The sequence below is a fragment of the Perissodus microlepis genome, chromosome 20 (assembly GCF_051167445.1).
Source record: "Perissodus microlepis isolate ML-2025 ecotype Zambia chromosome 20, ASM5116744v1, whole genome shotgun sequence".
Lineage (NCBI taxonomy): Eukaryota > Metazoa > Chordata > Actinopteri > Cichliformes > Cichlidae > Perissodus > Perissodus microlepis.
The window spans coordinates 1110650-1135485 of record NC_140480.1 but is presented as its reverse complement, the minus strand read 5'-3'; the positions used below and the strand labels follow the sequence as shown (position 1 = coordinate 1135485).

Here is a 24836-nt window from a genome sequence, read left to right as displayed (position 1 = left end):
CACAAGAAGTCCAGGCACTCATTAATAAAATGAAACTTTAATATCACAACACAAGCACGCACATTCTACATACAGCCATCCACATACATTTAAAAACAGGAAGACAAGTCTTACATCTGTGTATAAAGTTAATACCACAGTTCTAACAAGGTGTCAGTTTTATCAGGTGAGGTGGAAACTACACACAGGTTCTCTTTGCTGGATCTTCTGCTTCCTGCTGCACACTGTGCGCTTCTCTTTTTCGGGTTGATGCTTTCTGATCAGGAGTATTTTCTTTGTTGCCATCCACAACACCCTGGGGAGAAAAAATGCATTAAAAAAACAAAAACAAAAAACAAAACACCCTGCTCCTCCTAAACCAGAAAATCATCGAGTCAGTTAAACTGCTGGGGTAAGTAGCAGAGGGGGTTGTTAATGAAATTATATACAGGTGCACTACAGGTGAAAATGTAGCGCACCCTCATGACATGATGTTGTCTCAGTTTTTTCCACCACTTTTGCATTTGGCTGGGGTCAGTGTCACTACTGCTAGCATGAGTAATATTTGGAGGTTGGCCAGATTTGTTTTCAGTGTTCCTTTAGTTTTTCTGAGCAGTGCAGATGTACATGATGCACTCCATTACACTATAGTTACAGTAGGGAAAACAGTGGCTGGACACTGTAGCATGATCAAAATTGTTGCAACCATGTGCAATGACCTTGCAGTCTCATTGCCTCCAATTTGAACGCTTCGAAGAAGCAGTCTCTGAAGAAACCTTTTGCTGCCATCCTCAAAGCTGCAAAAAAGGGATGAAATTGATCCCCTTCCATTTTGCAGCTGAATGAGGGCAAGCTTGTAATAACACGCAAAATGTTTGTCATAATTAAGTAGTAAGATTAGTAGCAAAATTCCAAATCTCTTGCCACCTGTTTCCATAAATTCAGAAGTTCCTCCACAAAGTGACATGATTGCTGCAGGACAGCAATCTAACTGCAAAGTGCCATAGGTGCTTGACAACTTTGCTTTTATACAGTAAAAATTGCCAGTTCAGTTGCTCTGGCTGACTAACTAACTTAAATCAGCTGTCACATGCTAGCAATCTCTCTGTGTTTATAGATTAGAGAGCAAATATTTGCAAAACCTTGCCAATCTTTCTGGGAGTGATTACAGTCAATCTGAATTGTTTGGACAAGTTGCTTCCCTCTAGGCAATCTGTGCAGTCACCTTACAATTGAGGAGGTTTGTTCAGAGGTCGAGTATGCAACACCCTCAACCCCCAATCACAGAATGCAAAAAAAATTCAGTGCAATTACAAGGAGGTTATTTTCACTTTAATGCGACTGCAACATAAACAAGTTCTATTTACTTGGCATATAATATTCTATTGCAGGAGCACAGCACAACCTTGTGGGTCAAATAAAACAGTGCACACAACTAATACATTAACAGTGTTGTGGAGCAAGTGACAGGAATCATGTGACTAAGAATAGAGCAGCAGTCAGAGTGTAATTACATTAAATGATTAATAATTATATTATATTATATTATATTATATTATATATATATATATATATATAGAAGTCCTTAGTAACTTACAGAATTCTTCTGGACGGCATGTTCTTGTGTCCACTTCCTGGCCTTCTCCATAAACAGGTGTTTGTTGTATTTGAATTCCGATGACTAAATTACGGGAAAAATAGATAAATAAAAGTACATATAAAGTTGGATTATAGAATCATTCACTGTGCTACAGCTGAACACAGCTGCTCGCTAACCCAACAGGGTTTAGCTTAAAGGGGTTTTTGACTTGCATCTAAACAAGTCATTTTGGCATTTATCACACTCCCGGACTTGCCTTTAATTACTTAGGACAGCAGTCTCCAACCTTTTTTGCGCCACGGACCGGTTTATGCCCGACAATATTTTCACGGACGGCCTTTAAGGTGTCGCGGATAAATACAACAAAATAAAACTAGTACCGGTACCGAAAAAAAGAAGATTTATTCATAACACACGTGAAAAGACCCAGGAAAACAGAGTTAACGATAAAAACGATAACAAAATAACGCTGAAAACCGATAAAAACCCTGAAAACCAAACATTTCACACCTGAGCCTCAACTCTCGCGGCCCGGTACCAAACGACTCACGGACCGGTACCGGTCCGAGGCCCGGGGGTTGGGGACCGCTGACTTAGGATACCTTTTATTTCGAGGGATGAATTTGAATCAATTAAAAACTGAATTATGTATTTTAGTCAAGACAACACATATTACATGACAATAAAGGTAACTCACAGTTTTCTAAAAATAAAATAAACCACCACAGACAGATTGTGTATGATAGATAGTTTGATATATAGGATGGACAACAAACTATGTGTGACTCACTATATCAGCCATCAGGGGGTCGTCTGGATTTGGCTCTGCCATGAGTAGCTGTATGGAAGTGAGGACTGTGGAGATGTTTAGGGATGGCTTCCAGGCACCCTGAAAAAAAAAATCTAATAAATATAAAGACAACACTACATCTAAAATGTATAAAATGCAACATCTATCCTTGTGTCCACCATGTAATGGTGTTGAAATAAAGAGTTTATTATGTACTGGAAATCTGTTATAACCTTTGGTGGCAGTTTAAGAGCATCATGGCAGATCCGTCCTGAATTGTCAATGTTTGGATGGTAGATTGGAGTCAAGAATCGTATTTTGGGAGGCTCAAACGGGTACCTAAGAGAAAAAAAAAGCATGTCAGTCCTGCTAGAGTGGAGTGAGAACATGTAACTAGTAGAGAGAAACCCATCAATGTTAAAGCTCAGAGAAGAAGTACCTCTCTGGAATCTTGACCTCCAAGGAGAAGACTCCACCATCATAAGGAGTTCCTGATCCACCCAATATCTCTGGAACATAACAGGGGTTAAACATATGGTCATGTATTTGATATATTTTAATGACAGGATCCACTGCAAAAATGGATGTCAGAGTGATCTTACTCAGGTGAAATATTCTGAGTATATAGTGTAGGTAAATGTATCTTGGCAATTTGTTAGGTACACCTGTTCAACTGTCTGATAACCAGCTAATCACGAGGCATCAATTCAGTGCATTATGGCATATAGACATGATCATTGCAACCTGCTGAAGTTCAAACTGAGCATCAGAATCGGAAGGAAAGCCGATTTAAGTGACTTTGCTAGTAACGTGATTTTGTTAGTGCCAGATATGGTGGTCAGACTCTTTCAGGACCTGCTGATCTACTGAGATTTTCCACATAACCATCTCTAGAATTCACAGAGAAATGTCCAAAATGAAAAATGTTCAGTGAGCAGGAGATCTCTGGGTCAAAATGCCCCACTGATTTCAGAGGTCAGAGGAAACTGGCTACGCTGGTTTGAGCTGATAGGAAGGAAACAATCCAAAAGAGCCTCGATGACGCATCAAATTTAGAAGCAGACGGGCCACAGGAGCAGAGACCACACTGGGCACCGCCGCTGTTACAAATTACGATAGTTCTGAAGGCAACACAGAGGTCCAACCCGGTACTAGCAACGCACATAAGAAAGTGTCTGGTAAGTATAGCTTTAGTCGTTTAAGTGACACAGTAGTACATACGTGCCCGGAGGTCGTCTATCTGATCTTCGGTCTGCCAGCATGTTATCCCAGGGGGGGGCTCGGTGTTTAGCATTTGAAGTTCACGTTTCAAACGAGAAGCCCTCTGCATTCTGAAAAACAGGCAGCTGGCTAATTAGCGTTACACTTAAAGTTCGTGGGTCAGTCTCCACACACGCTTGTAATTATTTAATCCTAAACGTAGAACATTTATTGTCAAATTGCTCAATGAGACAGTGGTTTGTTTGTGATGTTAGCTGCCTTCTTGTGATGCTGAGCTAACGCCTTTGCTTACTAATGTGAAGGCCGAAAAATAAACACCTTCTTAGTGCAAAAAGTCTAATAACAATTTGTCAGGTGGAGAGCACCTCTCGTTTACTTACTTTTTATCAGCTGTGCACTTGACAATCACTGTCTATCTTAATCAAAATGTCAGTTTCACAGCTCTCGGCGAAGCAGCGTCGTCGACTCTGTTTTGGATTTCCCTCTCCTTACGTAAGCACCGCCCGCGCGCCGTTCTTCTTCTTCTTCTGTTGGATTTATTCAGATGCATTACCGCCACCGTGTGGTCCCGAGTGTGAGCTACCAGGAGGCTACTTCTGCGCACAAATAACACAGCATCATTTTTATTTTTAATTTAACAGTGTTACAATGATCATCCTGCAACCCAGTAGCCTCTCTGCTTGCCCCTCGAAACACTGGGCAACTAACCATTCATGTGTATGTGTGAAATGTGATTCTTAGAGGATACTAAAACCACTTTTCATTTATAGCCTTACAAAAAGGAACAAGAAGCATCTCCTGGTGACTCTCTGGTCTCTAGTCAGTTTTTACTTATAAGGTAATATTTGTGTATTTTCGATATATGAATTTAGTTTTCTTTGTTCTTTTTAAATGTAATTTAAGAGGTTTCAAATAAGGGTGGCATGACAAATGTATACTTTGGTTATACAAATATTGTCTAGGAGTAGGTAATGGATAATAGGTACTGACTTGTAAAAAAAAAAGGGGGGGGGGGGGGGGTTTAAAAGACTTGAGCATATGATCTAATATTGCACTACAATTTACACTACTGTATATCTAACTAACAAAGCAGTTCATCATCTTTTTCTTGACAACACTTTCTTTAAAGCTATAGGCATTTTGGGTAAACTTGAATGAAAAGAAGACACACGTGAAATGTAAAAGCGAGATCAGAGGTCAAATATGAAATTATATTTGGAAGAAAACTATAATGTGATACTGACCCCATATAACAGTATCATTTCCTAAATGTTGCCAGTACAAAAATGCAGTAGACTTTATTTTTTATTAAAGTTTGACCTTATTTATCCTCGAAGAAGAAGACAGAGGTCCAAAGTAATGTGATATTTTTAATCCCCATGTATAATTAAATGTCTGTATGTCTATATGACAGTAAGAAACATAATAATAATAATAAGTAACTTGATATCACATTATCACTTGGACCTTCAGATCCATCTGTTGACCCTGAAGGACACAGGTCAGTTATGATATGACATTTTAAAATCTTTAAAGTTAAGATGCTTTTGTGGACTTTACATCCATCAATCATTAAGTTGATGGATGTAAAGTAATTATTAATTGTTAACACGACCCCACTTTACAAAGTTTGCAAAGTTTGATCAGAATTCATTCAAAAGCTTTTGAGCTATCGTGTTTAAGGACAAAATGACACACACCCCAACGCTACCAAATATATCACTTTCTTGGTGGAGCTGACACCATGATTTTTGTTTTATTTTGACAGCAGAAGCACTATAAGACTTTGGTATCATCTTGTGTGTTTTATTCTTTCTAATTCTTTTATTCCTGTTTTCCATTTATTGTATGATTACACATTCATACAGTTGGGTTCCTCCATAGAGTTCTTCTGAGGGTGGGTAGATGCGTGTCTAACAGCATCACCATCAACACAGGAGCACCACAGGGATGTGTCCTCTCGCCACTGCTCTACTCCCTCTACACTTCAGACTGTGTGGCCACCCACGGCTCCAACACCATTGTGAAGTTTGCTGACGACACAGTGGTGTTGGGCGCCATCTCCAACAACGATGAGGCGGCCTACATGGACGAAGTGAAGAATCTGGCATCATGGTGCCAGGACAACCACCTCCAGCTGAACGTCGGCAAGACCAAGGAGCCGGTGGTGGACTTCAGAAGGAGTCAGCACAGAGACTACAAGCCCATTATCATCAATGGAGCTCCAGTGGAGAGGGTGCAGTCCATCAAGTATCTTGGTGTCCACATCTCCTCAGACCTGACATGGGCTGCCCACATTCAGGTCCAGACCAAAAAGGCTAGGCAGCGCCTGTACCACCTACGACAACTGAGGAAGTTCAGGGTCTCTCCAGAGATCCTCAGGATTTTCTATACAGGCGCTGTGGAGAGCATCCTCACACAGAACATGACATCGTGGTTTGGGAACAGCTGTGTGAAGGACCAAAAAGCTCTCCAGAGAGTGATCCGTACAGCAGAACGCTGCTGCAGGATTGCTCTCCCCCCGCTTCAGGACACCTACACCAGGAGATGCCGGACTAGAGCAGCGCAGATACTGAAGGACCCGTCCCATCCTGGCAACAAACTGTTCCAACTTCTGCAATCTGGTAGAAGGTTCCGCATCATCCGGGCAAGGACAGAGAGACTCAAGAGGAGCTTCTATCCCCGAGCCATCCGGGCCCTAAACACACACACACCCGCCCTCTCACATCATCTATAATTGACTGAGACAGGACTCTCTTCCAGACACTCTAAACCAAGGCACAATGTACATTTCAAATTCCTTTAATTTTAAATATGTTTATATTGTCTATTCTGTAAAACAGTCAGATTGTCTATTCTTATTAATGTACAGAATTCACCTGCTTGCTGCTACTACTGCACATTCACCTAATGTATATACCATATACCCCCCCCCCATTTTTGTACATGTCGAGGAGCGTGTCAGGCTACATTTCACTGTGTGTTATACTTGTATAACTATGCATGTGACAAATAAAGAACCTTGAACCCTCATTATGTTTTATTTCCACTTTTCACAGTAATGCTGTTTTGAAGTTTTAAAATCACCATACTGTATATTGGTACTGATGTAAGAACATTGCGCGTAGGGAATGACAGAAAATGATATAAAAACTTCAAGTTTATCCATCTTCAAAAGGAAGACCATTAATGACTGATGTAATCACACTAAACTTCACAATCACATAAGTAGTGTAGATCCGACACAATCTTATTTGAAGGCAGTGGCAAAGATAGCCTGAAAAGTAATGTTTCTGTCCTGCTTGTCCTCCATTCTGACATCAGTGAAGCCGGAGTCTCTCAGAGCTGCCATGTAGGCCTCTGGGCGCCAGTTTTCCCCTGGCATCACCCCCTTCGCTGCCATCGTAGCCACACGAGAAAGCCTCAGAGTTGTGACCATCAGGGCTCCTGGGTGGGTTAAAAAGATGGGGAAATTCAATTTGAGAATCATTATTTAAAGACAACTTTTGGAACTAAATTTGTAAATAAAGTTTGCCTGACTGTCATGGCATTACCTGGCTTCATCACCCGGTGTATTTCTGCGGCTCCTTTTCTAATATCAGGCCAGAAGTAGTAGCAGTTACAGTGAAAGACTCTGTCCACAGTGCTGTCTCTGAGAGGCATTGCTGCTACGTCACAGTGGTGGAGGGTCACTTTTTTACTCGCTATAAGTTCCATCATTTGTTTCTTTGCCATCTGTCAGACACAGAAGAATTACAATATTGTCCCTGATTAGCAGCTATGCTTTTCTTAGGTCTTAGCTGCCTGCTCAGCAGTGCTTGATTTTTATTTATTTATTTAATATACAACCAAGGTATGCAGAAGAACGCACAACACATCAAACCTTAAAGAAGGTGGGCCAGACCACACCAGGTGCGATCAGTTAAGAACAGGACATTGTTCACTAGTAGATGCTAATTTGCATGGGCTTGATAGAAGATTGGAAAAACTCTGCATGGTCTGATGGTTCATGATTTCTGCTGTGGCATTTAGGTTCAGAATCCTTGGTTTTAACGTAAAACTCATTGTTGCAGCCATGGGTAGCACAAAAGTGACCCCTTAAACTGATTTTAGTCTCATTATATTCCACTGAGTTATTGGTTCTGTTAATAATTAGCTGGCATAAACTCACAGCATCAGTGGAGACATCAGCACGTTAGTGATGTCACATTCTCCACTGACACAAGATGGCGCTAAACGTGTTTTAAAAACTTTAAGCGCTTATTTCTTAAATCCAGCTACACAGACAGTGTTACATCTATGTTAGTTTTGGAGAGCAGGGCTCAGTGATCTAAATTAGATTTTAAACATCAAGTGTTTCATTCTGACTTTAAATGGCCTCCACATCATCTCAATTTAAGAGGATACCTGTGAGATATGGTGGTATGGAAATATCACTTCATGGGTGTGCAGCAGCCAAATCTGCAGCAACAATGTGATTTTTTTCCCCTCGTGTCAATATGGACCAAAATCAAAGAAATGTTTTCAGCACCTTGTTGAATCTATGACACAGATAACTCAGGCAGCTCTGAAGCCGGTACCAGTGAAGTAATGAAACAAGTGGCCAGTGTGCGTATTTTCTCTGAAATAATGCATTTTTTAAAGGCTTGCAATGTGTCTGCTTTAGCAAGGCTGAAGAGGCCACAACAAAGCTTTGTGCTTTTACTCTTTTTCAAAGACACTCTTTGTAACAGTAACAACCCACATGCATTAAATAAACTTGAATTTGACTTGTTTATTCCACTCTTTCTACCTCACCTGATGCATATACTCTGAGTAATCCACCCCTATAAGGTGGCCTGTGGGGCCCGTGAGCAGTTTGGCTGCAGACTGTAGACCCAGACCGGGGCCATGACCCAGCTCCAGCACAGTGTCCCCAGGTTGGATGGCACACAGCTGCACAGCACTCCCCTCCAGGACCTGATTGTAAGCTGTGAGCCACTTGCTCACCAACCACCCTGCAAGTGATCGCGTGGGACGGCCCAGCTGTTTCCCCAGTTGTTCAGCCCACATGACTGGAAAAAACATGAAATATTTGGCTAAAAACTTTCTGCTTTCAGGTTCAGCGGTGTTCAATGTGAGGACACGGTGTATAAAATGTTATAAATGGTTCGCTCTAATTCCTCACAGTGTGGCTGGACTTATCATTATTTGTTGCGCAGTTAATGTTTAATCCGCTGATTTTTTTAAAGCCAAGTAGAAGTTTATTAACATTGTTATTACTGAATAACCAATTAAAGTCGAGCACTTGATTGAAACTTGTAGATTTACAGACTCAAGCAGAGTATCGGGACATCATTTTTCTCCGTTCAGGAGAATCCAAACAGCTGACACGGTGCCCTCACGCAACACGCAGTTCGTACACGTACAGGACAACATGGCTGCTCTTCTGACTCTCGGTGCCAGTTGCCCGGATAAAGCGCTTACCTACTTTCGTTTACAGTCAACGCTCGTCGGCTCTCAGCCACGCCACTGTTTGGTCTTCCTGGTAGTGGGAGGAGCTTGTGCTTCATCGGCGCACGCGCTGCTCCGTTCTGGGGTGTCCTACACCTAAGTTTTAACACTCTGGCACTTCTTATCATCGACCACTTCCTGTAGTTTTCTTGTATTTTCTGGCCGCACGGGTTACCGCTCATGTATGTATTGCGTAATAGCGAAAAAGAAAGAAAGAGAAATAAAAAACTATTCAAAAAAATAAAACAAAAATAGGTGTCACCCTCCCTCCACCCACATTTCATTTATGAACGAGAGCGTCTGTTGCAGCGCTTCTGTAAATATACTACTGCGTGTCTAAACAAGTGCAGTCAAAGGTTTTGGAAATGTCCTCTGTCGTTGCTTCCTCCAATCATCCTATTTTGCACACACCCCCCCCCCCCCCCCCCCCTGCAGGGATTATATTTCTTTCGTTTTCATTTCCCGGAAGGGTTGATTGTGAAAATAGTGGCGTTTAAAAATTTTTTCGAGGGTATTCGTTTAAAAGTGAGTTTTGTTTGAGACGTGACCCGAAGTTTTTTTTCATTCTGCTTATGAGGAAATCCCTCTATTTTCTGTGCAGTCGAGCAGATTGAAGGACATTTCCATGGAGAGCATTTCCCCGTCACCTTTGATCAAGGTAAGTTAGTCTTTCGGGGGCAAATCTTTTAAAGCTGTGTGGTCTAAAACCATAAACCTGGAATCCGACTCAGTTTTTGTTTGAGCTTTCGTGCCTTAGTCGTTGGACCGCGACCAGCAGCTGTTGTTTATGCTCTCTGTTGCTCAGCATTGCTGCTCCAAAAACTGCTGAGTACTGTGACTGTAGCCATTTGTATTGATGTTTTGTAGCAAGAAAACAGTCCTCCATCGATTATACGTGAAAAGCAAGTCAACATTTATCCCACTGTGCATCACTCCCCACCTACCCAAGATCCTTTGGTTAGTCCTCCCACTCAAGAAGACTTGTGGCATCTGCCTGGAAGGCTGAGTGAGTTAAATTATCCTCTCTGTTCTACTTAAATGTTAATATTAATTGCAGATATGACTGCAAACACACATATGCAGCACCTTCTGCAAGCACATTTGATTTGAAATTATGCATTTATTGTTTCCAGGAATTAACCCGTCCCTGTGGGATAAAGATGATGTTTCCCTGTGGCTCCACTGGGCTCAAAAGGAGTACTCGCTGCGCCGGCCGGAGAAGGGCCGATTTGAGATGAACGGCAGAGCCTTGTGTCTCCTCACTAAGGAGGACTTCAGACGCCGCTGCCCCAGCTCAGGTGGACATGAGTTAGTAGATAGAAGTCACCTGTTTCCGTGGCTGCATTTTCATATGAAATCCCTCATTTTTCTGCAGGTGATGTTCTGTATGAGATCCTTCAGTGTGTGAAGCAGCAGAGGAGGAGTGTGGTATGTGACCCGCCTAACACAACTCCTCCCGTGGCAGCTGGACACCTTCAGGGTCCAGTCAGCTGCCAGGTAATCGCTCACACAGTCCAAGAGCCACAGTCTCCCAAAGTCAGTGGCACCCCGGGTGAGTAAAATTAAGGAGTACATTTATAAATATATATATACTGCTATACTACAGTTCAGTGTAAAGGCAGACAGATTTATTTGTACACAAGTTGTAGACTCAGAGTGCTTTACATGGGGCAAAAAAAAGAAAATGCATTCGATCATCAATAGAACTTAAAAAAAGAAAAAATAGAGTAAAATTTAAAGAAATTACAAGAAATGTAGCAGTGTGTTGTGTGCAGTAATTCAACAAAGACACACAGGGAGAGAGAAATGTTTTTGTTTAGATTTGAATGTGGCCATGATTGGGCACACCGAACATTATCTGTTGGTCTGTGTACAGAATAACAGATAAAAGCACCTTTGGTTTGGTTCTCATCAGAGGCTCAGCCTCTTGTAAAGTTTTAGGAGACCGAGAGGATCTCTAGTCTTCAGGAACATTTGTATCCACATAAGAACTTGTTTATTCTGGTTGGATCGTGGGTGTGAATACTTCCTGATCTACCACATGTGCAAACATATCACGTGGGAATCTTTTCTCTTTCCCACTTGTGTTTTACTCTACATGTGAGGACATCCATTGACTTCTTATCCCCAAAATTTAAAGACTGACGCTAATCAATGTTTGCTCACCCCTAACTGAAATGCTTTCCTTTGCTCTGTGCTTTTTCTTCACATGTGAGGAATAGTGATTCGCTGGCAAAGATGAAATAAACCCTCATTATTTTGTGATTGGGTACTTTGATTGACTTCTCTGCAAAAACTGATTTTATTTGCTCACCTAATTACATCTCCATATGTCAGATGCGTTAAGCAGTTATCACATAATTTATAATGATGAAGAAATGGAAATGCTGAAGTACCAGAACCATAAATGGTGTATGCGTACACTACACAAAGACACACACCCACAAACGTTTGTCAAGAAAAACAACTGTATAATCTTTCCCAAAAAAAGAATGTATTGGCCAGTGGTCTGCAGTTTCCTGGAAAAAGGGATCCTTTAACTCTCAAGTTCAGAACAATGACTTTGTTCTGTGCCCTGTCTGCTAGAAGTAAAACAGTCTTTGTGTTAAACATTAGCTTGTGCTAAGCCTGATATTATAAAATGTTCATGTGGCTGTAAAGTCACTTTTACTTTCACTTTAGCGTTTCACATTTCCTCATATTTCTGACTCACAGTTTTACCCGCTTTCACCACCGCAGTGGCTGCTGTCGGGGCCACTGTAAGCAGCCAGCCAAAATCAGTGTCAGCCCTTACAGATCGCCCCATCTCTTACACTTTGTCTGCGCCACTCACACAAAAGAGTGAGTATGACAAATGGCCATACCAGAAGTAAATTGTCCTGCAATTCCTACTGTTTCAGAGGCTTCATTTCTTTGTTGCATTCTGTGTCTGTGTCTCTCAGACGGATCAGCGGGTACCTCAACATTGCACCACAGTCAGGATGAGTGTAATCCCCAAACGAAGAACATCACCCCAGAGCCTCTGAACCTCTCCAGTCGAGATAAGCCGAGGAGTCCGCTGCACAAGGCAAACGGTCGCATCCCAGGTATTGTTACAATAATTTGTTGACTATTGTGCTCTTTACTCATGTATTTAATCACAGAAAACACACAGAATTGTTAAAACCGTGTCTCTTTAAAAAGTGAAGAAAAAAAATCTCATATATCATAAACAGCATTTTGTATACTATCAGCAAATGAACCAATAACATGAACACACTCAGTTTCCTAGAAACAATTTTGGATTTGTTTGTGAGGTAAAGAGCAAAACAGACACAACATCCTGAAGCATTAACCCAAAAGTGGACCTGCGCTCTAAATATTCAATAGTTGGCTATTTTATTCTTTTGTTATATCTAAATGACGGCTCAAAATGATATGTTAATGTCAGGCTTACAGGTACACTTGTGGTGAGAAGTTTCCTCATCATGGGTGTGAATGTCGTGGTAATTTGAGGCTTTTAATGATTTTTCTTTGAACTGTTCTTTGTCCGGGTGGAATGATTGTACAACATACATCTTAATGACTTTAAAATGCAGAAATTGAATGGACAAGTTTAAAGTTATGTGGATTTTCTCTGATCCACACAGGGAGAAAAGTATACATACATTCATTTAAATCTCTTAATAAGTGGTGATGAAAGTCCTGCAGTGTTGTTTAACTACAATTGGTCATTTCTCTTTACCAAAATAATAAAAAAGAAAGAACACAGATAGAATTTCAGAACTTCAGAAGGTCTCTTGAAATTTCTAAACAACTCCAGATTCCAATATTATCAGCAAGTGTGTGTAAGTACAAGTTATTCAAACAGTGCGACTACTCTTAAAACCAGGAAACCAACCAATTTACATGAATTTGACCATTTCTGCCAAGACGAATGGTAAGTGGCTTGTTGATGGCTACTAAATGCATCTTGCTGTGGGACATTCAACTATATGTTAGTGAGCCTGTGTTTATATACTGTTGACCCTGTGTGGATTAGAGAGAATCTAAAATAAATATAAACTTGTGTACCTAGTTCTTGTTTTCTAAAGTCGTTAAAGATATCTGCTGTACAAAAAGAACAGGTCGAATAAATCATTAAAAGATGTAAATGACCATGGCATTCATCCACATGATTAGTGCATGTACACTTGTGACCACGCCATTTATATACGTGTTTATTGGAACATGGCACTGAGAGTGAGAAATATACTAAATAGTACTGAATTGAACTTTAAATATGTATATTTATGTCAGTAGTGTAAGTTTTGCCAACATGTGTGTTATTACTCTTTTAATCATGGCCAGAGTGCAGGCTGCTGTGGGACTATGTGTATCAGTTGCTTTGTGATGACCGTTACCAAGAATACATTCGATGGGAAGATCCGGACAGCTTGGTTTTCAGGGTGGTGGACCCCAATGGATTGGCACGGCTCTGGGGAAACCACAAGGTGAGTTCCCAGTTCTCTGTGCTGTATCCATCAGGAAAAACAACTACACAGGTGGAGAATAAAACAAAACAGAAAAAAGCAGGGAACACTGGGGAATAGTGAATAATGTAGTGCATGACTTGCATGACTAATGATGCATGATCTCTTTTTACAGAACCGAGAAAATATGACCTATGAGAAAATGTCCCGGGCTTTACGGCATTACTACAAACTGAACATTATCAAAAAAGAAAGAGGACAAAAACTCCTTTTCAGGTCTCGTCTCTACTCCTTTCTTTGTCATCCCTTTTCTATTTTTCTCTTAAATAACATTCAAACTCATCCTTCCTGCCTGTTCGTCGCCTCCATTCAGGTTTCTGAAACTCCCTCAAGATATCAGGAAACAGCAGGTCGAGGCTTCCGGCTCCCTGGAGCACACTCCACCTCACGATGGCGACTTCCCGGTCTCCAGTCCTACACAAGAGTTCTCTGAAGACCATTTTGAGGTTTCCCCTGATCGGACATCTCCACAGCCTCCTCCAACTGGTGCACCAGTGAGATAGAATAAAACCGTGGATCGTGTGTAGCAGCACGGCTCTTACCGAATAAAATGGGAGGTTGTAATATATTTATCTCGTGGTTTGAGCTTTCAAGGGAGGAAAAAATGCATGTACAGTCTGAAAAAGCACAGTTGTGTTGTTTACTGTGAGTTTTATTTTTTTTCTCTGAATCAATGTGTGTATAACTGTGATCTGGGTAAACACTAATATTAAGAGTGAGGAAAACTGTGAAATTAATCACAGAATTATCCAGCCAGCAAAATAATATTCAAGACTTAAAATTATCTGCTTTGTTCAATATAATCACATAACAGAGTTATTTTCATAAACTTTACAGGTCTTGCAGCTATGGGTTGGAAATGACTACAGTCCAATAACAGGTTAATAAGAGTTTAATAACAAAAGAGAGGATAAATAACTGTTTTTGTTTTGAATGCTGGTTAATATGCAAGATTGTTTCCACCACTAGAAAAAAATTGCCATCAATAAGTCAAAATGTCAGGTTATTATCTCCCATTTTTGGTACGGTATCTGAAAGTTTCAGCTTAAGTAGTAATACCTTGAAATCTTCAGCGTAGCTCAGAATGGGATTTTTACAAATTGTTTTTTTTTTTTCAGTGGTGGAAAGCAGCTTTTTCTACCCGTAGGTTAAGTATTTGGTGTTTCATTGTGTGTGTGTGTGTGTGTGTGTGTGTGAAAAGTTTGCATTGAACTTGCTTTGGAAAAATAAATATTTTGATGTATACTTTATTGATCCCTGAGGGGAAATTTCTCTCTGCATTTAACCCATTCACTCAGTGAAGCAGTGGGCAGCCACTGGGCACCCAGGGAGCAGTGTGTAGGGACGGTACCTCGCTCAGGAGCACCTCAGGGTAGCCGTTCAGTGGATTCGAACCCCCGACCATGGGGCAACCACTCTACCTACTGAGCTATCCCAATTATATATGTTGATAAAACATTTCATATAAATGTTTTTCTGAGATGAAAATTATAAAGCTAACTTCTTATGACAAGCCAAACGTCAGGACAAAAATAGATCGTTGTTAAACAATTGCAATATTCACTCATGACAGTTGAATGGTCTGAATTTTACCAGCAGGGGGTGCTGTTGTAAATTTAATAGGATTTACGATTCAGTGATTCAAATACTCGTATTTCCTACAGTGGTTCAGCTTTTGAATATTTTTAGTTTTAAGGAAAAGACAAAAAGTCACCACATGTTATAAGACAGGCAGGCCTTAAACAAGACTGGCTGAGCCATGGCTGATTTACTCGTCATCTGCGGATGCTCATCTTTTACTACACCCATCTTTGACAATGCAGTTTTTACAGTTATGGGCCTAAAAACATTTTGACCTATTAGGTATAATAACTGTTCAGCTGGAGCTGTAGAATTCGTAAAATAGAGGCTTGTGTAGAGTGTTTCACATATCTTACATATCCATCTCCACTTTGTCAGTTTGATGTTAATTAAACAGATCAGACAGATGGCAGCACAGACGTAGGAAAAGACTGTAAACTGACATTTCAGCTTTTTTTGTTCCCACCTGAATGCAAATCAGTTCGATAATTTACTTATTCAACATGTCGATTTTATCCAAATAGTATATAAGTCGCATCTGTTAAATTAAGATTAAGTTCATTTGAAACTGTCTAGGTAGCTGGCATGGTTTGAGCAAAATACCAGAGCAGCTTACATTACATCAATGTCTCCTCTAATATCCAACACTGCAAAAATAAGTCAGCTTTGCTTAAAAAATGCATGTAAAGTACCAAGTAAAGTAAAGTTAAGAAAGTTAGAAAAGCTAGTTTATTATTGGTGTATAATGCTTAATGAGGTACACAACACACGTACACCAAATTAACCTCTTAAGCCCCAACGCCCCCTGATAAAAGGCAGGAGATCAGTTAGGCTTGGGGCTTAAGAGGTTAATTTAATTTTAAGAAAGTCAAGAGTCGCCTACTTGCAGACAATAGTAACATTATCTGTCAGGAGTCAGACATCTCATGTGACTCCTGTGTCCAACAGGCAACACTGCATGACGTAAAGATCAGGCGGAAGCCAGTAATTGCTACAGGAGCCTGGGTGATGCTAAATCACTGTTTCCAACTTTAGAAACCTCACCACATTAACAACACGACTGAAGTAAAGATCACAACTCGACAAAATGAGTGTTTTAATCTTAGACATTAACAGTCCCATTAGTCTCCAGTGCAGAACCTTCAATACTCTGAAATATCAGTCAAGTAATTATAAATTAAATATTGACTATCACTCCTATATATGATACTGATAAACAGAAGAATGTATCGCAGAAGCGTCTTATTTGCAACAGCTGGGAGTTTATCAGTTTATGTGCACTCAGTAAAACTTTCCACCTTCTCTCATCTTGTTTAAAGTGTTTTTATTCAAATAGTATATATGTGAAAGTATTTTGGTTTATGCATTGCAACCATGGAGCTACACAACCTCCCAACATTAGAAATCCTTATTTTACCCCTGTTCACATGAGCATGACCAACATGCTATGTCTAATTGCAATGGATTTAAAAACACTGACTGTGAAACCGTCTCCCAAGATCTGAGTGGATAGTTCATCTAAGTTCGCCTTAGCTTGTTCTCCGTTTAAAAAAAAAAGTTTTTCTACATTTATAATATTTAAACAGATCATTGAAAATGACCCCTGGAGTTTCCAGTTGTCAGTACACTGAAAGTCCTCAGTCCATCTCCTTTTCTGGATCAGGGTTCCTGGCCACCTACCAGTTAGGCGTCGCCCAGTGCTTCCTACATTATGCACCTTGGATACTTCACTCCGCACCTAGCATCCTTGGCTCATCTGCTGGTTCTCTGGTAGCAGCTGCTGTGGTTTGTGAAATGAATCTAAGTAAGTGACTCTTTCTTATGTTCTGCAATGACTTCTGTTGGATGTATTCATTACACATTTATTCCCCCAATCCTCTAATTTACAGTTACCATTCGGGATGAGATGATTTATTTTGCCAAGGAAGTGAAGTCTTTTACCCTTGGACCACTGAACCCCTCAATCAAGTTTTTTCACTGGCTGGAATGTATTTTAAACAAGCATCTTCCGTCTAATGCGCACCAACTGGCCAACGGTCGCCTTGCTGTTACCATGACCCGTCTGACAGATGGCGAGCAAATTCTCATGTCTGATTTTGACTCCAAAGAAGATGTAGTACAGGTACGCTTGCTCTACTGTTTTGGAGCTCAGAAATAAGAAAAGTAAAAAACAAACCTTAATAACTATGTTGACTAAAAACTGCTGTGTGCTGTGTTCAGGCACTGCTTTGTAGCTGTTTTTTGCCTGGTTACTGTGGTTTTGTACCTCCATCATTCAAAGGAGTAGTGAGTATTTGGTGGCCTCAAAAATTCCCTCCACGCACCTTGTGAGCCCTGTTTTCAAAATAAAAATCCCAAATGTTAATCTCTGCTGCAGTTCTATTTGGATGGTGGCTTAAGCGGCATTCAGCCTATGGCGCCTGGATCCTCCAGTCGCACACTGACCGTGTGCCCATTTTCTGGAGAGAGTGACATCTGCCCTGGCGACGCACCATGTGTTCTGGACATTGTAACGCGTGGTGTCACTTTAAAGGGCAATTTGGGCAACAGCTTCAGGTTCATCAATGCCATTTACCCAACTTTGGAGGTCAGACCCAAACTATATGTGGCCATATCCTATACTGTCTGTATCCTCATCTCTATCCTCAGTCTATTATTGTGTAATAGTAGCAGTTTGTGTTTAACATTTTTAGAAATATAGCAAAGGAAATTAAACATTACATTATTTTTGATCTTTTATTTCATTGTGTCACATTTAATTATGTTTTTGTCATTTTTTCCTCTCCAGAATATGGAGGAAGCCTTTCACAGTGGCTACAAAGATGCTGTTCATTTCCTTCAGAGTAATGGTGAGTCAGGTGCTAGTTACAAACAAACAAACAAACAAACAAACAAACAAACAAACAAACAAACAAACAAACAAACAAACAAACAAACAAACAAACAAACAAACAAACAAAAAAACAGTTTTTCTTGGCTAAACTTAATCTATCTAACTTTCTCTTTAATTCCTTTCGCTCATGTTCAAAAGTGTCCCAAGGGCCACTTAGCGTTAATCAGAATATCACATGGCTTCATCTGGAAACCATGAAAGATGAAGAGGAGAAGAAGAAGCTGGAAAACGGGACGACCGAGCTGACATCTTTTATAGACAACGGAACCATTCAGATGAGCGACTCTACCACACAGGAAGCTGCACAATATCCTCCTCTCCATTTTGATACTGTGAAAAACGGCATGTTTTGAACACACTCACAGGCACAAATATTACTAATAGGGAAATAGCAATTTCATAGCAATGTAAATGAAATCTGACGTTGGTCAGTTTGTCAATGTGACGTCAACAGAACGATGAATGATTCAGTAGAACGAAACTGAACCAGAACATTCATATTGTTCCACTTTGCCTTTGCAAAACTATCTTTGTTCATGTCTGCATTTCAGTGTTGCTGAGCAACGTGATGACTTATCTGAACATGTTTGGACTCCCTGCAAGAATCCTATCCTACCTGCTCCTGCCCCTCATGCTGTCTTATTATGCTGTACTGCAGAACAGGGACCGGTAATGAACACACTGAACACAGACAGGCCAGCAGAAATTGTGTGTGCTCCGAAGCTCTGAAACTCTCTTTGTTTTTGTTTGATAAACAAAGAAGAAAGAAAACAGCTCGATCGTTTCACTAATGACCATAAAATTTCTGAGATGACGTAATCATCATGAGGTTGCTGGATAATTCCAGGAAATGGCTGCTAATAGATGGTGACGGAGTTCTGTAATTCCTATTTTTGTGCAGAGACGTAATGTGGTAATGTTCTCTTATACCTTTTAGAATCATGATAGCAGTGCTTTCCATTGTTTATCATTATGCAACACTACATTAGCTGTAACCTGCAGCTTTTTACTTAGTTTCTTAATTTTTGTTTTTAGAATGACTGATCTCAGCTCAATGTTCTGCAAGAAAATAAAGAAGTCCCAGATTGTCAGACTATTGCCTTAAACAGAGGCAGCATCTCTGCAACACATCCTAATCATCCTAATACAGCACGATGACCAGCAGCTACATCTCAGACTGTACAGACTGAAGTTAGCAGGTTAAAAATTAAAGTTCATGACAGTACAGTTAGAGAAGATTGAACAAGGAGGAGGTTTTTTCTAATAGTTGAGAAGGCCTCTTCTCTCTAAAAAGAAGCATGCCTTAAGTTTACAAAGCTGCATCTGGAACAATGTACTGTGGAGAGCCAAGATCAACGTGGGGATGTTGGATTTAATGCCGTGCGCCATATTTAGAGAAAACCAAACAGAGCATATCGACACAAACACCCCATACAAACTGGTTCTGCCAGAACTTTCCTTCCCACTGTCTCCAGTGTAGAGCGCCTTGAGACAGTTATTGGTGTTTTTTGGCACATATATATAGATCAACTTTAATTGAATTGAAGAAATCTTGTAAAGAAAATGGGCCTAAATCCCAACACAGTGGTGTGAAAGACTGATTAGTCATACACAAAAAGCTCTTGCTGTTAAAGGTGTGCTTAGTTTTCTTAGTTTTTTGCTAAACCAATAATTACACATTGTAATGTGTCATGTTTTATTGTTCATCTGAAGCTGTATTTATCTCATTTTAAATTCTGGTGAGGACCAGACGATATTTCCTAATATGTAAAACCTCCCAATTAAAGACAGCGCATTTTCTTTTTCACATTACTGTACTTGTAGTTTCTTATTTACTTTTTATGCTTCAGTAACATCTGTTATGCAGATGCAATCACTGTGACCTCTCTATTTCCACCAGGCTGGAGTTGCTGTTCAAACAGATGCCTGAGCTTCTTCTTTTGACTTGGCACACCATGAGAGTTTTCACCTTTTTCTTTTTCGAAGGAGCTGTCTCTACCATCAAGAAGAATATAAATGAAAAGTAAGATGGCATCTCTTATCTTAAATTATTACACTGTTTATTGCGTATATGATTTATATAGAATTATTTTACTTGAAATCTTAACAGCTTTCAATCTCAAGTATTTCAGCCAAACTCAACTGAACTTGAATATCTGTGTTTTAGCATCATGCCGGTCGCCCGGGCGCTGTGGCAGAAAGACCAGGCGCAGTCTGAGGCATCACAAGGCCGGAGGCAGCCATCGTCTTTCAATGAGTTTTCTTCACATTCAGAGAATGCCAGTGAAAAATCATCTCCGGTTTACAAGAAACCAAAACAACAGTCTTTGTGAAATACTGTTGTAAACAAGTGAAGTGCAGATTTCCATTTAGCATGTTCTAAAGTGTTGAAGGTTGAGTTTACAGGCTTGTAATTTACGAAAGCTGAGTAAAATATCTGTATCTATGTTTTCATACTTGTGAAATTGTATTGCTGAGGCAGTGGAGTGCAGACCTTCATAGTTGGCATAGTTTTGTCATTATTGGTTCTTTAACACTCAACGTTGTGCTGGATGTAGAATCCTTTAAAGAATTTATGAAGAAGTTATGAAACCAAACAGTCAGACAAATCTATCCCTGAAGGTGTTTGACCTGAAGATGGTATGATGTAAAAGGTCATTGAAAGGTGGTAATCAACCCTTCAGAATTACTTTCATTTCCTTGGAGAACATTATAACTACAGTCTTTAAAATGCACTATGGTTAAGCTCTTCTAGAAAAAAGTCAACATGGCTTAGTCTTCAAAGAAACTAATGAAATGTTTTATAGTTTAATGTCATTTTTAAGCACAAAATGTGACAGAAATGCATATGCAAGTGGTTGTGGTATGTCTGAAAATGCCGTCCTGTTTATCTACAGTAAGCGCTCTTTCAGAGTTGAAAAATCAGAACATCACTGACAAAAACACTCATGGTTAAGAATTTAGCTGCAGGGTGACGGTTAGTCCTGTGATGAGCTGTTACACAATAGGGCTCTTTCATCGTTACCTCACTATCATTTTACAGCGATCCAGTGGTGAACCGCTGTTGCCTACGGCATGTCTTCATTTCATTTCCAGACCCAGCTTCATAACGATCAAGGAATTCTGGGAAAGGGCACAAATACTAATGTGTGACATGGCAAGTTTGATGTCAAAGGAGCAGAAACCTACTTTCTAAAGCTTATTTGCCTTGTATCAAGTCTTTGTGTTGCTTTTCTAAGATTCAGCTGTTAATAGCTCCTGTCTTCCAGTCTATGCTTGATGCTTTTGGTTTCATTTGAGCAGCCTGTTGTTATAAATTAGGCTATATTGAGCTGTAGCCTTAGGACCTTCTTCATGTTTGATGCTTTTCTGCTTAATGACATTTACAATATTGGGATTAAAATAAAACATTTTTTTTAAATGATATTGTGTTTGAAAAATAGATTTTATTCAAAACTACAAAATCCACCAGGATTTTATCTCAGTTGCTGAAATCATGTCACGTGCCTGCTGCATCTGCTTTTTCATGCTGTTCGGGAAGAGTACAGTGTATTTTTAAATAGCCCAGATACATTCTATACATTTATTTTAATTTTTTTACAAAGGCCACAACATTTAGACTTCAGCAATGTTGTCATTTGTAGCTGTTGACATTGATCGGTCTGTAAATGTCCGACCTTATACTTATTCCCGGATTCTCCGGCAAAGATTTTTCAGTAGTTCATGTTAATATTTGTAGCCTTAAATATAAGATTCAGGAAATTCAGTCACTGTTGTCAACAAACAGTCAAATAACTGTGCTGGCTATTTCCGAGACTCATTTAGACGCTGCCTTTAAGAATAATGAATTTGAAATAAACGGTTATAAGTTGTATAGGAAAGACCGAAACAGGCCTATACATTAATGAGAGCAAAGCAAACTACGAATGGACTTAATGTTTGACGATCTGGAAATTGTGTGGGCTCAGTTACACCCGCTCTATGGCAGGCCTGTATTAGCAGGTTGCTGCTACAGACCCCCAACTAGCAATATGTTGTATGTAGAACGAATCTGTGAAATGCTGGAAAGAGTAACTGAGGAAAACAAAGACATGTTCTTATTAGGAGACTTTAATATCAGTTGGTCAGCTCCTTCTTGTCCTTTAGGGAAAAAGATAAGTTGTCTCAGATCGTCAACATTCCCACCCGGGTCACGGTCAACGCAGGAGGTCATAGGTCATCATCATGTATTGATCACATATATACAAATGTTCCTGAGCATTGCTCTAATATTGTTCCTGTTCCAGTTGGTTATAGTGACCATAATCTTGTAGGTTTGACCAAGAAAACGAAACCACTGAAAACTGCACAAAAGATTATTTTTCACAGATCATGCAAAAATTTCAATGCAGACAACGTAAAGGAAATTCACTGGACTGACATCTGCCTCGAGCGTCACCCTGATTATCTATGTTTATTGAAAACTTTTGCTACCTGGCTGACAAACATGCCCCCTTAAGGAGATGTACTGTTAAGAAGAACTACGCACCTTGGCTAGATAATGAACTTAAGGCTGCAATGTCAGAAAGAGATATAGCAAAAGCAAAAGCACATTAGTCTGTCAGTCCACAAGAGTGGGCAAGATATCACGAGTTAAGAAATCAAGTAACTAAATCGAATATGTCCAAGAAGAAAGAATATTATCAACTCAAGCTCACGGAGGCCAGTAAGGACGGCAAAAAGGTGTGGAAAGTTTTAAATAAGATAATGGGTAGAGATCTTGCTCCGGTGGTGTCTCACATCTACACGGGTGGAACGTTTATAAGTAAAGCTAAGGCCAATAATGTTTTTAATTACTACAGCAATAAAATAACAAATTTAAAATCTAATATGAGCAGAGGCGATCCCACCTCATCACAGCGTCTTATACAGGATGTTATCATGAATAATAAGCAAAGCCAATTTAAGTTTGAGGCAGTGAGTGTTGAGATGGTAGAGCGCTTATTGATATCACTTCCTGACGATACATCCTCTGATAACACAGACAGTAAACTGCTCAAAGTTGCAGCCAAGTTTGTGTCCCTTCATGTCACATATGTAATAGATCTTTGGCATGCAGCTTATTTCCATTGCAGTGGAAAGAATCGAAAATAATTCCCATTCCTAAAAACAAGAATGACGTTTTTAATGGTGTCAATAGCAGACCTATTAGTCTACTCCCCGTTCTAAGTGTAATTATGGAGAGGATTGTCTATGATCAAATTCAACATTACCTAACAGAAAATCATCTACTCACTCAGTTTCAACATGCTTACAAACCTGGTTATTCCACCAGCTCAGCTCAGATAACTGGTATAAACATCTAGATGATGGGAACCTGGTCGGGTTGGTATTCGTGGACTTTAGTGCTGCATTTGATTTGATAAATCATGATCTTTTGATAGATAAACTAAAATTTTATGGATTTTCACCAGCTGCTTTGTGCTGGATGGAAAGTTATTTGTCCGAAAGAAGGCAAAAGGTTTATTTTAATGGTTATTTCTCTGAGGGCTGTGAAATGAACTGTGGTCTACCCCAAGGCCTCAGTCCACTTCTCTATTCAGTCTTCACGAATGATCTGCCGTACGTCCTGGATAAATCTCATCTTGTAATGTATGCTGATGATGTTTTATTCAGCCAGTAGCTACTCTGAATTGACCAGTGCAACAAGATTTGCTGAACATATTTGATTGAATAAGTAAAAATAACAGGATTTTAAACGTGTCTAAATCCAAACCAATGTAATAGGAAGTAGAGTACGCTTAGTCAACAGCCCACAGCTAAATCTTTCCATAGCTGGATCGGTATTAGAACAGGTCACCCAGATTAAATTACTTGGTGTTACCATAAACCACCACCTTTCATGGTCTCAGCACATCAACTCTGTTATTAAGAAAATGGGACAGGGCATAGCTATAAGGAAATGCTCCTTTTATATTACTTCTTCTGTTATGAAAGATGTCATTAATGCACTAGTATTATCTCATCTAGAGTACTGCTCAGTCGTTTGGTCAGCAGCTAAGAAGACAGATCTGAACAGACTTCAGTTAGTCCAGAACAAGGCGGCCAGATTAGTGTTAAGGTGTTCATACTATACAAATATCGATAAAATGCACGATAAACTTCCTTGGCTTTCTGTAAAAGCCAAATTATACTATGACTGTACTATGAGAAAGCAATACTGTTAAACACACCATATTTGTTTTCTGCTCAGTTGCAGCATCCAGATGAAATAAATAATCATAGCACACGATTTTCAACAAACCGCAATTTGGTAACTCCTCTGGTTAAAAGCAACTTTTTGTTATATTTAGAGCATCTTTTCAGTGGAATAAGTTGCCTCATGCAATTAGAGAACTGGCTTCTATTCATAATTTTAAAAATGACTTAAAAGCCTATTTAGGCAGCTTTTAATTTATTGTAAATATTGTAAGAGGGCACTGTCATTTGTAATGGAAATGTGTGTATTTTGTCATAGTGTTATTCCTGGGGGTTTGGGCCCCCGGAAGACTAGCAACCACTGTTGTGGAAGCTAATGGGGTTCCTTTTAAATAAGCAAACAAATAAACAGAGATGACAGAAAAACACATCAATGGTGTCTAGACAGGCTTAAATCAGGGGTGTGGCTTTATTAACGAAAATACACCGCATTCTCGGGTGACCATCTAATCCACCTTTCACACTCCTGTCTGAATGGTAACATGTGTCGACACAGAGAGGAACAGATGATTTTGATCGCTCAACTCCATG

The 24836-nt window shown here is 39.8% G+C and overlaps 4 protein-coding genes across 6 annotated transcripts; 2 read left to right on the top strand and 2 right to left on the bottom strand.

Moving 5' to 3' along the window:
• Positions 1-21: 21 nt before the first annotated feature.
• ube2t (ubiquitin-conjugating enzyme E2T (putative)) lies at positions 22-4108 on the bottom strand. Its single transcript, XM_084916837.1, has 7 exons — positions 3971-4108; positions 3591-3700; positions 2809-2878; positions 2603-2708; positions 2370-2468; positions 1577-1660; positions 22-295 (listed from the first exon to the last, which is right to left on the bottom strand). The coding sequence occupies exons 2-7, from the start codon at positions 3697-3699 to the stop codon at positions 179-181; spliced, it is 585 nt and encodes a 194-aa protein (XP_084772963.1). The 5' UTR covers position 3700; positions 3971-4108; the 3' UTR covers positions 22-178.
• Positions 4109-6612: 2504 nt separating this feature from the next.
• On the bottom strand, positions 6613-9345 carry LOC146363700 (uncharacterized). 2 transcript variants are annotated; one of them, XM_084916835.1, is made up of 4 exons: positions 9061-9345; positions 8388-8644; positions 7145-7325; positions 6613-7037 (listed from the first exon to the last, which is right to left on the bottom strand). In XM_084916835.1, the coding sequence occupies exons 1-4, from the start codon at positions 9263-9265 to the stop codon at positions 6841-6843; spliced, it is 840 nt and encodes a 279-aa protein (XP_084772961.1). In that variant the 5' UTR covers positions 9266-9345; the 3' UTR covers positions 6613-6840. The 2 variants fall into 2 exon arrangements, with proteins under 2 accessions (XP_084772961.1, XP_084772962.1); XM_084916836.1 differs by having other exon boundaries at positions 9057-9342.
• Positions 9346-9542: 197 nt separating this feature from the next.
• On the top strand, positions 9543-14837 carry etv7 (ETS variant transcription factor 7). Of its 2 annotated transcripts, none has more exons than XM_084918265.1 (9): positions 9543-9741; positions 9951-10089; positions 10217-10381; positions 10459-10635; positions 11823-11924; positions 12026-12169; positions 13413-13555; positions 13710-13810; positions 13908-14837. In XM_084918265.1, the coding sequence occupies exons 1-9, from the start codon at positions 9709-9711 to the stop codon at positions 14095-14097; spliced, it is 1194 nt and encodes a 397-aa protein (XP_084774391.1). In that variant the 5' UTR covers positions 9543-9708; the 3' UTR covers positions 14098-14837. The 2 variants fall into 2 exon arrangements, with proteins under 2 accessions (XP_084774391.1, XP_084774390.1); XM_084918264.1 differs by having other exon boundaries at positions 11799-11924.
• Positions 14838-16713: 1876 nt separating this feature from the next.
• Positions 16714-21456, top strand: pnpla1 (patatin-like phospholipase domain containing 1). The gene is made up of 9 exons (XM_084917787.1): positions 16714-16979; positions 17065-17297; positions 17396-17461; positions 17553-17762; positions 17964-18024; positions 18207-18410; positions 18620-18737; positions 19969-20091; positions 20236-21456. The coding sequence occupies exons 1-9, from the start codon at positions 16772-16774 to the stop codon at positions 20399-20401; spliced, it is 1389 nt and encodes a 462-aa protein (XP_084773913.1). The 5' UTR covers positions 16714-16771; the 3' UTR covers positions 20402-21456.
• Positions 21457-24836: the final 3380 nt, after the last annotated feature.

Excerpts from the sequence above, each read along its gene's own strand:
- etv7 (XM_084918264.1), top strand. The coding sequence starts at position 9,709 with ATGGAGAGCATTTCCCCGTCACCTTTGATCAAG. Across the intron at positions 10,090-10,216 it reads GCATCTGCCTGGAAGGCTGA|GAATTAACCCGTCCCTGTGG; the intron begins GTGAGTTAAATT and ends TATTGTTTCCAG. Across the intron at positions 10,636-11,798 it reads CAAAGTCAGTGGCACCCCGG|TTTTACCCGCTTTCACCACC; the intron begins GTGAGTAAAATT and ends TCTGACTCACAG.
- LOC146363700 (XM_084916835.1), bottom strand. The coding sequence starts at position 9,265 with ATGAGCGGTAACCCGTGCGGCCAGAAAATACAAGAAAACTACAGGAAG. Across the intron at positions 8,645-9,060 it reads AGCGTTGACTGTAAACGAAA|TCATGTGGGCTGAACAACTG; the intron begins GTAGGTAAGCGC and ends TGTTTTTTCCAG. Across the intron at positions 7,326-8,387 it reads ACTCAGAGTATATGCATCAG|ATGGCAAAGAAACAAATGAT; the intron begins GTGAGGTAGAAA and ends TGTGTCTGACAG.
- ube2t (XM_084916837.1), bottom strand. The coding sequence starts at position 3,699 with ATGCAGAGGGCTTCTCGTTTGAAACGTGAACTTCAAATGCTAAACACC. Across the intron at positions 2,879-3,590 it reads GATAGACGACCTCCGGGCAC|AGATATTGGGTGGATCAGGA; the intron begins GTATGTACTACT and ends GTTATGTTCCAG. Across the intron at positions 1,661-2,369 it reads ACCCCCTGATGGCTGATATA|TCATCGGAATTCAAATACAA; the intron begins GTGAGTCACACA and ends CCCGTAATTTAG.
- pnpla1 (XM_084917787.1), top strand. The coding sequence starts at position 16,772 with ATGACCCCTGGAGTTTCCAGTTGTCAGTACACTGAAAGTCCTCAGTCC. Across the intron at positions 18,025-18,206 it reads TCATTTCCTTCAGAGTAATG|TGTCCCAAGGGCCACTTAGC; the intron begins GTGAGTCAGGTG and ends CATGTTCAAAAG. Across the intron at positions 20,092-20,235 it reads AAGAAGAATATAAATGAAAA|CATCATGCCGGTCGCCCGGG; the intron begins GTAAGATGGCAT and ends TCTGTGTTTTAG.